Source organism: Salvelinus alpinus, chromosome 16, assembly GCF_045679555.1.
Source record: "Salvelinus alpinus chromosome 16, SLU_Salpinus.1, whole genome shotgun sequence".
Taxonomy (NCBI): domain Eukaryota; kingdom Metazoa; phylum Chordata; class Actinopteri; order Salmoniformes; family Salmonidae; genus Salvelinus; species Salvelinus alpinus.
Window position 1 is genome coordinate 42,364,574 of NC_092101.1, and position 13,240 is coordinate 42,377,813.

Genomic DNA, 13,240 nt, shown 5'->3' on the forward strand with positions numbered 1-13,240 from the left:
TATATCAGTGTGTATATATCTGTGTGTATATATGTGTGTGTATATATGTGTGTGTATATATCAGTGTGTATATATCAGTGTGTATATATCTGTGTGTATATATGTGTGTGTATATACAGTGGGGAGAACAAGTATTTGATACACTGCCGATTTTGCAGGTTTTCCTACTTACAAAGCATGTAGAGGTCTGTCATTTTTATCATAGGTACACTTCAACTGTGAGAGACGGAATCTAAAAGGACAATAGCCAAGCAGCTTGGTGAGAAGGCAACAACTGTTGGCACAATTATTAGAAAATGGAAGAAGTTCAAGATGACGGTCAATCACCCTCGGTCTGGGGCTCCATGCAAGATCTCACCTCGTGGGGCATCAATGATCATGAGGAATGTGAGGGATCAGCCCAGAACTACACGGCAGGACCTGGTCAATGACCTGAAGAGAGCTGGGACCACAGTCTCAAAGAAAACCATTAGTAACACACTACGCCGTCATGGATTAAAATCCTGCAGCGCACGCAAGGTCCCCCTGCTCAAGCCAGCGCATGTCCAGGCCCGTCTGAAGTTTGCCAATGACCATCTGGATGATCCAGAGGAGGAATGGGAGAAGGTCATGTGGTCTGATGAGACAAAAATAGAGCTTTTTGCTCTAAACTCCACTCGCCGTGTTTGGAGGAATAGAAGGATGAGTACAACCCCAAGAACACCATCCCAACCGTGAAGCATGGAGGTGGAAACATCATTCTTTGGGGATGCTTTTCTGCAAAGGGGACAGGACGACTGCACCGTATTGAGGGGAGGATGGATGGGGCCATGTATCGCGAGATCTTGACCAACAACCTCCTTCCCTCAGTAAGAGCATTGAAGATGGGTCGTGGCTGGGTCTTCCAGCATGACAACGACCCGAAACACACAGCCAGGGCAACTAAGGAGTGGCTCCGTAAGAAGCATCTCAAGGTCCTGGAGTGGCCTAGCCAGTCTCCAGACCTGAACCCAATAGAAAATCTTTGGAGGGAGCCGAAAGTCCGTATTGCCCAGCGACAGCCCCGAAACCTGAAGGATCTGGAGAAGGTCTGTATGGAGGAGTGGACCAAAATCCCTGCTGCAGTGTGTGCAAACCTGGTCAAGAACTACAGGAAACGTATGATCTCTGTAATTGCAAACTAAGGTTTCTGTACCAAATATTCAGTTCTGCTTTTCTGATGTATCAAATACTTATGTCATGCAATAAAATGCAAATTAATTACTTAAAAATCATACAATGTGATTTTCTGGATTTTTGTTTTAGATTCCTTCTCTCATAGTTGAAGTGTACCTATGATAAAAATTACAGACCTCTACATGCTTTGTAAGTAGGAAAACCTGCAAAATTGTCAGTGTATCAAATACTTGTTCTCCCCACTGTATGTGTGTTTGCACCTGGAACAACCCCAAGGAAAGTTATCATTCTAGGTCAGACTCCAATCAGCACCGCAAAGCACTGCTGTGATGTGCCATCTCTCTCCACACACCCATGCGGGTACACACACACACGCACACACACACACACACACACACACACACACACACACACACACACACACACACACACACACACACACACACACACACACACACACACACACACACACACACACACACACACACACACACACACACACACACACACACACACACAGCCCTAAGGCTACTAAGTGAGTAAGAGGAAAGACAGAGGTAAAAAAAGGAAACACGTTCATTTTTAGAAACAAGGAATTAGAGGTGCAGCGGCTCAGATGAGATGGGGCTGAATCAGTTGCCCACAATGCAGTTGAGGCTCACTGCTCTGGCTGGCTGGTTAAGGTTGTCCAACTCGCAGCTTCCTCATTCACCTCTGAGCTGGAGGCAATGTTCTGTTGGATGTCAAGCTGTGCGTGTGGTATGTGTCTGAGAATGTGTGTGTGAGGCGAGCAGGTGTGTGGCATTGATATGTCTTCAAGGCTTATTGTGTTCTTTTGTTCGGACACAATCCTAGTGTAAGAGAGTGTATGAAACTTACTGAGTGTAAGAGACTTTTCTGAGTGTAATAAACTATTGAGCATAAGAAACTTACTGAGTTTATGAAACTTACTGAGTGTATGAGATTACAGAGTGTATGAAACTTACTGAGTGTATGAAACTTACAGAGTTTATGAAACTTACAGAGCATAAGAAACTTACTGAGTTTATGAAACTTACTGAGTGTATGAAACTTACTGAGTTTATGAAACTTACTGAGTTTATGAAACTTACTGAGTTTATGAAACTTACTGAGTGTATGCAACTTACTGAGTTTATGAAACTTACTGAGTTTATGAAACTTACAGAGCATAATACACTTAATGAGTTTATGAAACTTACTGAGTGTAAGAAACTTACTGAGTGTATGAAACTTACAGAGTATGAAACTTACTGAGTGTATGAAACTTACTGAGTGTAAGAAACTTACTGAGTGTAAGAAACTTACTGAGTGTAAGAAACTTACTGAGTTCATGAAACTTACTGAAGTGTAAGAGAGCATATGAAACTTACTGAGTGTAAGAAACTTACCAAGTGTAAGAGAGTATAAGAAACGTACTGAGTGTAAGAGACTTACCGGGTGTAAGAAAGAGTAAGAAACTTACTGAGTGTATGAAACTTACTGAGTGTAAGAAACTTACTGAGTGTAAGAGAGTGTAAGAAACTTACTGAGTGTATGAAACTTACTGAGCGTAAGAGACTTACTGAGCGTAAGAGAGTGTAAGAAACTTACTGAGTGTAAGAAACTTACTGAGTGTATGAAACTTACTGAGCGTAAGAGAGTGTAAGAAACTTACTGAGTGTAAGAAACTTACTGAGTGTATGAAACTTACTGAGCGTAAGAGAGTGTAAGAAACTTACTGAGTTCATGAAACTTACTGAGTGTAAGAAACTTACTGAGTTCATGAAACTTACTGAGTGTAAGAAACTTACTGAGTTCATGAAACTTACTGAGTTTATGAAACTTACTGAGTGTAAGAAACTTACTGAGTGTATGAAACTTACTGAGCGTAAGAGAGTGTAAGAAACTTACTGAGTGTATGAAACTTACTGAGCGTAAGAGAGTGTAAGAAACTTACTGCATGTAGCATCGGCCTCGTCTGATGCATCAGCACACTCCGGCTCGCCGTCACAACGCCACCGCTGGGGAATACACTGGCCGTTCTTACAAGCAAAGTCTGTGGTGGCACACGTCTTCTTCGCTGCTCAGAGAGAGAGAGAGCGAGGGAGAGGGAGAGAGAGGTCAGATTAGTATGGTAAGTCATACAGACAACTCAAGCTAAGTGAGTCTGGATTTGAACAAACAAAAGGAAAACTCAAGGTCAGGTTTTACAATCAGGTCCACTATCTAATAAACCAACTACAAAGTGGTTGGTGGCAAGCTTCAGTTCATACAGGCTAACTAGACTCTCTTTACAAATACCTCCCTAAATCTGTCCATTTGTCTCAGTGCCCAGAGAGTGCAGCCAGTCAGGCTGTTGTTAGATGGCCAGCCTCCTAACCCATATAAACCATTCTCCAGTCACTCTTTCAGAGCGGAGCGGAGCAGGCAGGGGAAAATTGGAGCACTTGAGCCTGTCACAGGGAGAGCTAAAGCTCTTTCTTCTCGACAGGGAGAACCCTGAACAAGAGAAAGCACTCGCCTCTTGCGAGAGAGAGAGAGAGTAATGTCCCACTCTGTTAGCCTGATGAATAACACACACTAGGACTAACAAATGGCAGAGTAAGCCTGTAACTGTCCTGTTCTCTTCTTCATTTGTAGGCTTTGGTTTAATCAGCGTTGTGCCTTTGTTACGACACTAAACTAAAATGTAGGTTAGAGGCGCGTTAGTCAGAATCACTGCAGTCTGAGGCGGATCGCTAGGGGCCTAGCCTGGCTGGGGAGAGGCTAGTTAGCCAATTTTTTTTAGCCTAAACATGTTCACTACAGTGACTGCATGTAATGTAGGTTACAATAGCACAAGTCAGAATGACTGTAGTGAAGTGTGAGGATTGCTACGGCCTAGCCCAGTCTGGTTTGGGAAACTAGAGGCTAGTAACCTGTTGTTGATGTACTACTACACCTTGGATGGCCAGACTGGGGGTTCAAATCCCTGATGACCCCATAGTGTCTCATCGTAGGGTCTCATAACACAACAGGAACATAGTGTGGTGAAGCACAAAGTGTAGGAGCGGGACAATCAGGCCTTCACCTTTCAGCACTCACATCATTAGGAATTTCCAGTGGTGTAAAGTACTTAAGTAAAAATACTTTAAAGTACTACTTAAGTAGTTTTGGGGGGGTATCTGTACTTTACGTTTTATATTTTTGACTACTTTTACTTTTACAACACGACATTCCTAAATAAAGTAATGTACTTTTTACTCCACACATTTTACCTGACACCCAGAAGTAGTGGTTACATTTTAAATGTTTAGCAGGACAGGAAAATGGTCCAATCCACGGACTTATCAAAAGAACACGTGGTCATCTCAGCTGCCTCTGATCTGGCGGACTCACTAAACTCAAATGCACCTTTTGTAAATGATGTCTGAGTGTTGGAGTGTGTTCCTGCCGTCTGCTTTGCTATAAGGAATTTGAAGTGATTTATACTTTTACTTTTGATATGTAAGAATAAATACTGGCTGACTTTCACTTTTTCTTGAGTAACTTTCTATTATTAAGGTATCTATACTTTTACTTGAGTATGACAATTGGGTACTTTTTCAAACACTCTGAACTTCCATATTATGTTCCAACATGTTACTGCCTGACATCATCTAAGAGAAGTCACAGACACACAATGCACGAGAGGAACATAATGGGGAAATTAATAAAAGTCTCAAAAGCGTCTTCTGTGTGAAGAAATTAATCTACATCATCATGGGACACGAGGAGGAAGAGATATTTTCCCCGACAGCTGTAACAAATAACACCTACATCCCTGCACACACACACACACACACACACACACACACACACACACACACACACACACACACACACACACACACACACACACACACACACACACACACACACACACACACACACACACACACACACACACACACACACACACACGCTACACAGCCTGATACCAGGGCATGTCTCTCGCAGGGAGGCCCCCTCTCTACCTCCATCCCTATACCCTCATGTGTGTGTGTGTGTGTGTGTGTGTGGTGTGTGTGTGTGTGTGTGTGTGTGTGTGTGTGTGTGTGTGTGTGTGTGTGTGTGTGTGTGTGTGACAGTAATCTGGGCATTTGTCCACATCTGCCTCAAGGATTTGCTGATTATGACTTATGCATCAAGATCCCCAGTGCCACACGAAGATGTGACAAACACACACATGCATACATGCATAAATACATACACACGCACACACACATACACACACACACAAACAAACAACACACACACACACACACACACACAAATGAAAATAATTATGCATACACACACATTCTCCCTCGAACGTGGACAGAGCTGCTGACACACAGAGAAACACACGTACATATTTAAATCGTGCGCCAGCTGAGACGCGGCATGAGAACGCCATCCATATAGAAGACCTTTACCGCACTGTAAAGGGTGTGAGGCCATGAGCATAATACATACAGTATATCCACAAACGAGAAATGCACGAACGCACACACACACACACACACACACACACACACACACACACACACACACACACACACACACACACACACACACACACACACAAACCCCCCCCCACACACACACACACACACACACACACACACAGACAGCCCTGTCTCAGCCCAAGCAGAACGGGTGTTATTTTTCCCCATTCCTGCTGTGATTTCTATGAATTATCCTATAGGACAGGTCCCTCCCAAGATCACCTGAGAGAAGACAGGAAGCTCTAGGAGCCGGGCGCTCCTCTCGGAGCCACTGACATTCTCCCAATGACACGCTCCAAGGGCCACCATGATTACTGATTGACTCGGCTGACCTGGGATGTTTTCAGAGCCCCCGGAACGCCTCTCAGGGATCCGCCATGTCGCCGTGACAACAAAGCAACAGAGGACCACAAGAAAACGGATGAAGGTCAGGAACCTCCAAGTTGTTCAATTTCCACACTCCATTTACCCCTCACAATGCCTTCTCAGCATCACAGGGAAGGAGACCATGTAATGTATAGCTACATCACTACACTAACAATGAAGGGAAACCTGGTATGGTGTGATTACCCTGTCTCTGTTAGCCTAGTGCTGCATCTGAAATGGCACCCCATTACCTAAATAATGTTGATTATAGGTGTTGATAAGCTTTGTTGGAGGGCTGAAGCAGGCAATGATGGCCGCTTTGCTCAGCTCATCTCATTCTGTTTTAGATTCCACTAATCAGCGTGGGTGATATCTTTCGCCCTCCAAACGCCCTGTGACCCACTATCCTTTATGTGTCTCCGGCAGCTCATTTAAGATAAGATGAGGCAGGGCCATTAACAGATGGAAGGATCTGTCCACCATCTTGAGATGTGATGTAAACAAAGGGACTATTAGGCTTGTGGTGGTGGGTGCTAATCTAATCTCACCACTGTGACAGCGTCTCAAAGAGCTGGCATACTCTGAACGCATCACAGGCTGGTCCCCATGGCAGGAAGTGGAGGGGAGAGAGACAGGAAATGGATGGTCTCTGGCTGCGTTCTGATCAGTGGGGGAAGAAAGTTAGAGCGATAGAAAGCGATAGAATCCATAAATCAGATATAAAGAATTGAGGAGGAGGAATGGAGAGGAATTTAAGAGTGTGTTGAGAGCGTTTGTGTGTGTGTGTGTGTGTGTGTGTGTGTGTGTGTGTGTGTGTGTGTGTGTGTGTGTGTGTGTGTGTGTGTGTGTGTGTGAGTTATGGATGAGACAAACATTTTCTTAACATTTAAACAGACTTTCCTATCAGTTTTCCTTAAAAAAATATATTATAATAATTCACGGATTTCACAATGCATTGTATAATTTATGCTGCTGCTGCGCGAGTAGCTTGTTTTTTTTGTCAGCCAATCACAAGTCATCAAACTGGCAGCAGGCTACAGTCATTGAGCTAGAGCCTTCGTGTGACAAGTTATTAGGAGATAGACTACATGACCAAAAGTATGTGGACACTTGCTTGTCGAACATCTTATTCCAAAATCATGGGCATTAATATGGATTTGGTCCCCCCTTTGCTGCTATAACAGCCTCCACTCTTCTGGGAAGGTTTTCCATAGATTTTGGAAGCTTCTGCGCGAACTTGCTTCCATTCAGCTACAAAGTTTCTCCCTGCAGGCAGTCACTGAGTCCGAGGTGCTAAAGGAGCTCCTTAAACTTGACCTCAAAAACCCATCTGGGTCAGAAGGTTTAGACCCTTTCTTCTTGCTGCTCCTATCATTGCCAAGCCTATCTCCAACCTTTTTAACCTGTCTCTCCTTTCTGGAGAGGTTCCCATTGCTTGGAAGGCAGCCACGGTTCGTCCTTTATTTAAAGGGGGAGATCAAGCTGATCCTAACTGTTATAGGCCTATTTTTATTTTGCCCTGTTTATCAAAAGTGTTGGAAAAACTTGTCAATAATCATCTGACTGGCTTTCTTGATGTCTATACTATTCTCTCTGGTATGCAATCTGGTTTCTGCTCAGGTTATGGATATGTCACTGCAACCATAAAGGTCCTCAATGATGTCACCATTGCCCTTGATTCTAAGCAATATTATGCTGCTATTTTTATGACTTGGCCAAAGCTTTTGATACGGTTGATAATTCCATTCTTGTGGGCCGGCTAAGGAGTATTGGTGTCTCTGAGGGGTCTTTGGCCTGGTTTGCTAACTACCTTTCTCAAAGAGCACAGTGTATAAAGTCAGAAAATCTGCTTTCTCAGCCACTGCCTGTCACCAAGGGAGTACCCCAAGGCTCGATCCTAGGCCCCACACTCTTCTCAATTGACATCAACAACATAGCTCAGGCAGTAGGAAGCTCTCTCATCCATTTATATGCAGATGATAGTCTTATACTAAGCTGGCCCCTCCCCGTATTTTGTGTTAAATGCTCTACAACAAAGCTTTCTTAGTGTCCAACAAGCTTTCTCTGCCCTTATCCTTGTTCTGAACACATCCAAAACAAAGGTCATGTGGTTTGGTAAGAAGAATGCCCCTCTCCCCACAGGTGTGATTACTACCTCTGAGGGTTTAGAGTTTGAGGTAGTCACCTCATGCAAGTACTTGCGAGTATGGCTAGACGGTGCACTGTCCTTCTCAGCACATATCAAAGCTGCAGGCTAAAGTTAAATCTAGACTTGGTTTCCTCTATCGTAATCGCTCCTCTTTCACCCCAGCTGCCAAACTAACCCTGATTCAGATGACCATCCTACCCATGCAAGATTACGGAGACATCATTTATAGATCGGCAGGTAAGGGTGCTCTCGAGTGGCTAGATGTTCTTTACCATTCGGCCATCAGATTTGCCACCAATGCTCCTTATAGGACACATCACTGCACTCTATACTCCTCTTTAAACTGGTCAATTCTGTATACCTGTCGCAAGACCCACTGGTTGATGCATATTTATAAAAACTCTCTTAGGCCTCACTCCCCCCTATCTGAGATATCTACTGCTGCCCTCATCCTCCACATACAACACCCGTTCTGCCAGTCACATTCTGTTAAAGGTCCCCAAAGCACACACATTTCTGGGTCGCTCCTCTTTTCAGTTCGCTGCAGCCAGCGACTGGAACGAGCTGCAACAAACATTCAAACTGGACAGTTTTATCTCAATCTCTTCATTCAAAGACTCAATCATGGACACTCTTACTGACAGTTGTGGCTGCTTTGTGTGATGTATTGTTGTATCTACCTTCTTGCCCTTTGTGCTGTTGTCTGTGCCCAATAATATTTGTACCATGTTTTGTGCTGCTGCCATGCTGTGCTGCTACCATGTTGTTGTTATGTTGTGTTGCTACCATGCTGTGTTGTCATGTGTTGCTGCCTTGTTATGTTGTTGTCTTATGTCTTTCTTTATGTAGTGTTGTGTTGTCTCTCTTGTTGTGATGTGTGTTTTGTCCTATTGTCCTATTGTCCTGTGGGGACCCCGTCCCCACAGGAGGCTTTTTGCCTTTTGGTAGGCCGTCATTGTAAATAAGAATTTGTTCTTAACTGACTTGCCTAGTTAAATAAAGGTGAAATAAAATGTAAAAATAAAAAGTTCGTTAGTGAGGTTGGGCACTGAAGTTAGGCAATTAGGCCCGGCTCACAGTCGGCGTTCCAATTCATCCCAAAGGTGTTCGATGGGGTTCTTCCACATCGATGTCAACAAACCATTTCTGTATGGACCTCGCGTTGTGCACAGCAGCATTGTCATGCTGAAACAGGAAAGGGCCTTCCCCAAACGCGCACATGTGTGTGTACACTGTATGTGTGAAATTCAATACTTTGACTTTTTCCTTGCTAACACAGTTTCCTTGCTAACACTTGGCGACACTTCATGTTGACAAAGAATGTTGTGTGTCTTGTTTCCTGATGCTGGGAATTCCCATTACCACTTGATAGAGTTAAACCAGGTTAATAAAGCTTTGAGAACAGCCTGTCTTACCATCTCTCACACCGTGAGGTCTTACACACACAGTACACATCTACAGTATGGCTACAGCTTTCCCAACTGTGTTGGATCACCTTCGCTGTTCCATCTGCAGACATCTACACTGAGCCTGTGTCTCTCAGCTGCCAGCACACCTTCTCCAAGAGATTCCTCCAGAGGAGCCTTAAGGCCGATCACATACCCTGTCCTGAGTGCAGAGCTCAGCTCAAGGAAACAACCTTTCAGATTAACAGGCTGATCAAGAATATGGCGGACCAACTGAAACTCGAGGAGAAAGAGGTGTACAATATGAAAATGCAGCAGGGAAGAGGGAGCAGAGAGGCACACCTGCCGGTCCGGGGAGCAAACTTCCAGATCAGCACACTGATTGGGAACATGGAAGACCAGCTGAAACTGGATGATCGAAATGGTCAGAGAGAGTCGGACCAGCAAAGAAGATGAGGGAGAGAGGAGGACTGGCCGGTCAAAGAAGCATCTAGACTTCCAAACTTCCAACAGACTGATAAGGAACATGGAGGATCAGCTGAGGCTGGATGAGCCACCAATAGCATGGAAGGAAGAAAAGTGAGGAGAAAATAAAAGTATGACTGTGCCGTGAACACAGTGAAATTCTGAAGCTGTTCTGTGAGACTGACAGACAGCTGATCTGTCTGGTCTGTAAGGAGGGAAGAGACCACAGAGGACACACATTAAAACCTGTGAGAGAGGCTCAAGAAGATCTGAAGACAAAGGTAGAGTCAGCTTTACTTGGGATCAAGTGTAACATTGAAGATGCTAACACCTTAAGTGAGAAGCCAAAAATGGAAATATCTGAAGCAAAGAAGATCCCTGGTCAGCTGAAAGCCGGCTTCAGGGCCCGTTTTGGGGAGCTCGGGGAGGAGTTGAGAGTGAGAGAGCTAGAGGCCATCAAATATGTGGAAACACAGGGTGACATGGAGGGGAAGAACCTTACACTGATTGAGAAACAAGGGGCTGAGGCGAGAGCACAAGCAGCCTCTCTGCAGACTGGGCTGGATATGGCTGAGCATGGGGAATTCCTGGTGTGGTGGATGGAGACGGGCCAGAAGATTAATCAGGATAGGCACCCTGAAATGTGCAGCGTGCAGAAGAATTGTCTGTCTGAGAAAGGGGAAGATATCATGCAGCGTTTCATTGACTTGAAGGCCATGGAAAAGATCCTCAAAACCAAAAGGCAAGAATTGCCGTTGCAAAAACAATAAATAGCTGATTACTGCATACCACAATGCTCCATAGACATCAAGAAAGCAGTGCCACTATAGCTTGGTATTATTTCAATAGTTCAATGTTCAAGTTTCTATGTTTCCTGGTCACACCAGTTGTCATGTTTTTAGAGGATTGTGGGTAATTCAAAATGTTTAGATGTTATGATACTTTTACACAATGTTGTATGCATCTTTGAAGAAAGACAAGTACATTTTAAATGAGTATTAAGCAGTTTGTGATATGAGGTGTAATGGATCATGATGAACGGATATCAAAACCGTCGGGGAAATTGACATTCAATAATGATAAAACCCATTACTACCACCAGTTACTGCTAGAGGACTGAGCACTGTGCTCAACAACGCCTGCTAAGGTGGGTTAAAATGACAAATCCTCAAATATATGAAACACTATTAAACTCCTACTGAAAATGACTAATCAGAACTACTGATTTGACTTTTTTAAATGAAGGTTCATTATTAAAGGAGAGGGGGGGGGTCTATGGCTTAAGAGGGTGTGACTGATGCTGAATGAACAAAGAAGACATCTCTAACACTCACTGTCTCCTAAGTGAGATAACACATTTATCAACTTTCTCATGTTTCTTCCAATCACAGTGTTAGAGCTGAATCTGAAGTTTTCTCATCTGTAAAAACAAGCATTTTTCGACATAAACCTCCATCAGGATGGGCCGTCACATTTACTATTCTGGTATCCTTAGTTTAATTAATAAAAAAAGAAAATGCATGACTTGTTACTCAATTTGCCCGGCTGTCATTGGAAATAAGAATTTGTTCATAACTGAATATCCTGGTTAAATAAAGCTACAATAAATCAACCAATTATATTTATTCTACATGCCACAACAATCTCTAATTTGCGATTCAATAAATCAATGCCACCACTATAGTTTCTGATAAGGTTTCAATCACATTATCACTACCAATACCGCATCATATTTCATATTATAATAATTGCTGAGGATCGTTATTATAATTGTCAGTTGTATCATGATCCCTGTCAGTACTGAGACAAACGAAGTGTAACAATGATCTGCCATGACCTTTGACTTCATTAAAACTGAAGCTCCTACACTACAGTTGATTATGTATCATCACGTGTAAGGGTGAAGAAATAAAACCATCATCACCTGTAAGGGTGAAGAAATAAAACTATCATCACATGTAAGGGTGAAGAAATAAAACTATCATCACATGTAAGGGTGAAGAAATAAAACCGTCATCACATGTAAGGGTGAAGAAATAAAACTATCATCACATGTAAGGGTGAAGAAATAAAACCATCATCACATGTAAGGGTGAAGAAATAAAACTATCATCACATGTAAGGGTGAAGAAATAAAACCATCATCACATGTAAGGGTGAAGAAATAAAACCATCATCACATGTAAGGGTGAAGAAATAATACCATCATCACATGCCAATTCTATTCTTTAGATCTTAGCGTTTCTAAATTGCCTTGCTTTCTCCCAGGATCATTTAATATGAGTGCAGAGGGGTTAACTGGAAAGAGCGAGAGTGTGTGTGTGTGTGTGTGTGTGTGTGTGTGTGTGTGTGTGTGTGTGTGTGTGTGAGATTGTGTGTTTGTGAGTGTGTTTGTGAGTGTGTGTGTGTGTTTGTGAGTGGCACTTAGTTCAATGTTAAATTTGGTTCACGGTCAAACCTGGTTCTCACGTCGACAACAAAGAAAAATAAGACAAAAATAAGACAAACACAGATAATCTGCACAGAATCCTCACTAAGCCTGCGTCTCTCAGCTGTCAGCACACATTCTGCAAGAGATGCCTCCAACAAAGCCTGAATGCTAGACCCCAACACGGCAATGAGCGCTGAACTCCAGTCACAGACAGAAACTTCCAGACCAACAGACTGGCAGACTAGCTGAGAATGGAGGGACATAGTGTGACAAGAGAGGGGGGAAAAGGAGTAGATGATCGTGGAGAAACTCTGAAGCTCTTCTGTGAGATGGACAATAAGCTCATCTGTTTGACTTGTGAGGAGGGAAGAAACCACAGAGGACAAATCTGTGAGACAGGCTAAAGACAATCTATAGACAAGGTAACTTTAGCTTTACATCAGAGTAAGCATAAGATCAACCATGTAGAAAACAGAAGTGAGAGGCAACAACATCAACTCTCTGAAACAAGGGAGAAATCAGATGAGCTGGGATCAGAAGAGAGAAGAGAAGGCCATAAGATACGTAGATAATAAGTCCAATGTGGTAGGAAAAGTGCAGAACCTTTCCCCAATGAAGAATCAACTGGTCGAGGAGGAGGAGGGAGCGCGATCGGCCTTTCTATAGTCCGGATAGGACTATATCCCAGGACTATATCCCAGGAGCCCTAGGACTTCCTGGTGTGGTGGAAGGAGATAGGGACACTCGAATGTAACGTTTG

General features: G+C 43.4%; 1 protein-coding gene across 4 annotated transcripts in view; it reads right to left on the reverse strand.

Moving 5' to 3' along the window:
- The window catches only part of LOC139541535 (low-density lipoprotein receptor-related protein 8-like), a 338,404-nt gene that overhangs the window by 159,453 nt on the left and 165,711 nt on the right, over positions 1-13,240 (reverse strand). For all 4 annotated transcript variants that reach the window (XM_071346287.1, XM_071346285.1, XM_071346286.1 and 1 more), the window contains exon 3: positions 3,113-3,235. In XM_071346287.1, the coding sequence (XP_071202388.1) occupies positions 3,113-3,235 (123 nt within the window). The remainder of the gene's footprint in view (positions 1-3,112; positions 3,236-13,240) is intronic.